The 3542-nt window shown below is 46.4% G+C and overlaps 1 protein-coding gene across 1 annotated transcript in view; it reads left to right on the forward strand.

The window, feature by feature from the left end:
• Positions 1–797: 797 nt before the first annotated feature.
• The window catches only part of LOC119352847 (1-aminocyclopropane-1-carboxylate oxidase homolog 1-like), a 4368-nt gene continuing 1623 nt past the window's right edge, over positions 798–3542 (forward strand). The window contains exon 1 of the mRNA XM_037619434.1: positions 798–1012. Within this exon, the coding sequence (XP_037475331.1) occupies positions 938–1012 (75 nt within the window). The 5' untranslated portion in view covers positions 798–937. The remainder of the gene's footprint in view (positions 1013–3542) is intronic.

A 3542-nucleotide genomic window follows, 5' to 3' on the forward strand; every position in this document is an offset into this window, starting at 1 on the left:
ATGTACATGTAGCTAATAGTATGGTTACAAAATTGACGACAATAAATGTGAACAATTAATAATTAATAAAAGCCAAAAAGAAAAATGAAAAAAGCACACGAACATATTTCAAGGAAGGAATTATGAGAGAAAAAGAGAACAAGAAAAGAATGAGAAGAATGAAAATAGCTAATAATTTTAAAAGAACAAACAAAAATAAAAGGAAAACTAACCTGCAAATCCAAAATGAATTGGCTCAATCCATTTTGAAAAATATATTACACAATGTTGTGACCGGAAAAAGGAAATGCAACACAAATTTGCATGAATCTTGGCACATAGATTAAATGGTTTATCGCATTACCAAATATTATATGAGCAAACCTTGACCCACATCGTGGAGGAAAATAAAAATGTTTATTGATTAAGACATGCTAAAAGATATAGGGGAAGATAGGACAGACACGTTGATCTACTAAAAAAACAAGACAACACACTTTGCACTTTGCATGGTCTATTTCCATCCACAACCCAACAGACAAAAAAAAACAGGCTGGCCGGCCGCGTCATCCTAGCAGGCCGATTAAACGTGATAAGAAACTAGCATAAAAAAAAATCAATTGAAGGATCGACTGAGACTTTGTAAGAAATCAGTCGACTGAGTTTTAGTCGTTCTGTAAATCATTGGTAAAAGTCTTGTCTTGGCGAAACAAAATTTCCAGATATTTTTTGCATATACTTTCTCTTGTCTGCCGTGCACACGGCCAATTTAGTAGTCGGTGACGTATACACGATCCACTGCTGATGGGCAGCAACCATGAGATATCACCGGCGGCAACACACTGGCGCACACGTTCGATGAAGAAAGAGCCACGACTGCACCTCACCCCGTGGCACGCACAGACCGGTGAATCAAAAGGAGCAGGCGGCACCGATCACTCCACGGCGCGTCCACGCCATGGCCTCCGCCCAGCCCCTCCGCGCCCTCAACCTCAAGGCGTTCGACGAGACGAGGGCAGGCGTCAAGGGCCTGGTCGACGCGGGCGTCACCGCCGTCCCGTCCATCTTCCACCACCCGCCGGAGTCCCTCACCCACGGCGCGCCTCGACCTCATCGCTTCACCGTGCCGGTCATCAACCTGTCATCCGCCGTGGGCACCACCACCACGCGGGCCGCGGTGGTCGCGCAGGTGAGGGCGGCCGCGGAGACGTTCGGCTTCTTCCAGGTGGTGGGCCACGGCGTGCCGGAGGCGGCCACGTCGGCGATGCTGGCGGCGGTGCGGGGCTTCATCGAGGAGCCCGTGGAGGCCAAGGCGCCCTACTACACCCGGGACACCGGCCGGCGCGTCCGGTACCAGAGCAACCTCGACCTGTTCCAGTCGACGGCGGCCAACTGGCGGGACACGCTCTTCGTGGAGATGCTGCCGGAGCCGCCGGCGCCCGAGGAGCTGCCGGCGGCGTGCAGGCGCGTCGCGCCGGAGTACGCGCGGCTGGTGCAGCAGCGGCTGGGCCGCGCGCTGCTGGGGCTGCTGTCGGAGGCGCTGGGCCTCCGCCCCGGCCACCTCGAGGAGGAGCACGGGTGCCTGGACGGGCTCAGCCTCGCCTGCCACTACTACCCGGCGTGCCCGGAGCCGCACCTCACCCTCGGCACCCCGCGGCACACCGACGCCAGCTTCCTCACCGTGCTGCTCCAGGACGCCGTCGGCGGCCTGCAGGTGCTCGTCGATGTCGAGGACGCGCCGGCGTGGGTGGACGTGCCGCCGGTGGCCGGGGCGCTGGTGGTGAACGTGGGCGACTTCCTGCAGCTCGTGCCCACAAGTGATGTTTTGAAAAGCTAGCTTACATGAATTAAGGTCTGTTATGTCAAAAGATTGCAAGTATGACATAGATATAAATGTGCAAATCTAGTGAACAGAAGACAAGCATGATCAGAAAAGCCTTACAGAATTAGTAGAACTGTCATCATTTAGAATGCCTTTAAGCATTTCAATAGTTGATGCACACTTCTGATCACCAGCTGCTAGGCATAGCACAGCAACACACTGTGCAATAGAGAATAGTGCCTGCTTGGAAAGACCGCCTGACTGTGATGGTTTAGCGGTGGAAATAAGGGAGTTCAACAAAGTTTCAAAGCTTATATTTGCAGATTGGACCAGTGCAGCAAAAAACTTCTGTAGCGCCTGTAACAGAAACAATGTCCCCTGTCAGTTGGAGAATAAGAGCAAATCAAGTATTTATATTTAAATACGAAAATATATACCTGCAGTGCTTGTCCTTGCAACAGAGCACTCCTGATCAAAGTAAGGGCCTCAGGCAAAACTTTTTGTTTCACAGCTAAACCAACATTTTTAACGGATCTTCTGTCGACCATTATTGTGCAACACAGTTCCAATGCTAGAGCGGCCATATGCAAATCGCCGTCACTGCCACAACAGATATTCCAACATCAGTCATCATGGTAGACAGAAAATGGAGTTTTGTTGAAGAAAGCTAAGCAAGGGAAAAACCTTATGAGAGTAGAAAGTTCAGCTAATATCGTTTCATAACACTTGCAGTTACGTGCCTAGTGGCAAACATGCAACTTCTCCCTTCCTGACAAAACATCACAAAGTTGCAGTCGCACTAAAACAAAACAAACCGTTGAGTTGCGGTTGCGTCAAAGACATTCAATTGTAGTCGGGAACGACCCTTGCAGTTGCGTGCCTATTGACAAACATGCAACTACCCCCTCTTCAGACGAAAAAAGGAACAAAAAAGAGAAATATACGCAAAGGCCACTCCTTCACCAATTGCATGTGTAGTAAGACGTGTTTAGTTGTGCATGGATTAACAGACATGCATACTGTAAAGTTTTCCTTCGAGGCTAAAGAATAACGAATTAATAAAAAAACATAGTTATACGTGGATATGATGTGTGCAGTCACATGTGGATAGATGTACATGTAGCTAATAGTATGGTTACAAAATTGACGACAATAAATGTGAACAATTAATAATTAATAAAAGCCAAAAAGAAAAATGAAAAAAGCACACGAACATATTTCAAGGAAGGAATTATGAGAGAAAAAGAGAACAAGAAAAGAATGAGAAGAATGAAAATAGCTAATAATTTTAAAAGAACAAACAAAAATAAAAGGAAAACTAACCTGCAAATCCAAAATGAATTGGCTCAATCCATTTTGAAAAATATATTACACAATGTTGTGACCGGAAAAAGGAAATGCAACACAAATTTGCATGAATCTTGGCACATAGATTAAATGGTTTATCGCATTACCAAATATTATATGAGCAAACCTTGACCCACATCGTGGAGGAAAATAAAAATGTTTATTGATTAAGACATGCTAAAAGATATAGGGGAAGATAGGACAGACACGTTGATCTACTAAAAAAACAAGACAACACACTTTGCACTTTGCATGGTCTATTTCCATCCACAACCCAACAGACAAAAAAAAACAGGCTGGCCGGCCGCGTCATCCTAGCAGGCCGATTAAACGTGATAAGAAACTAGCATAAAAAAAAATCAATTGAAGGATCGACTGAGACTTTGTAAGAAAT

The sequence above is a fragment of the Triticum dicoccoides genome, chromosome 2A (assembly GCF_002162155.2).
Source record: "Triticum dicoccoides isolate Atlit2015 ecotype Zavitan chromosome 2A, WEW_v2.0, whole genome shotgun sequence".
Taxonomy (NCBI): domain Eukaryota; kingdom Viridiplantae; phylum Streptophyta; class Magnoliopsida; order Poales; family Poaceae; genus Triticum; species Triticum dicoccoides.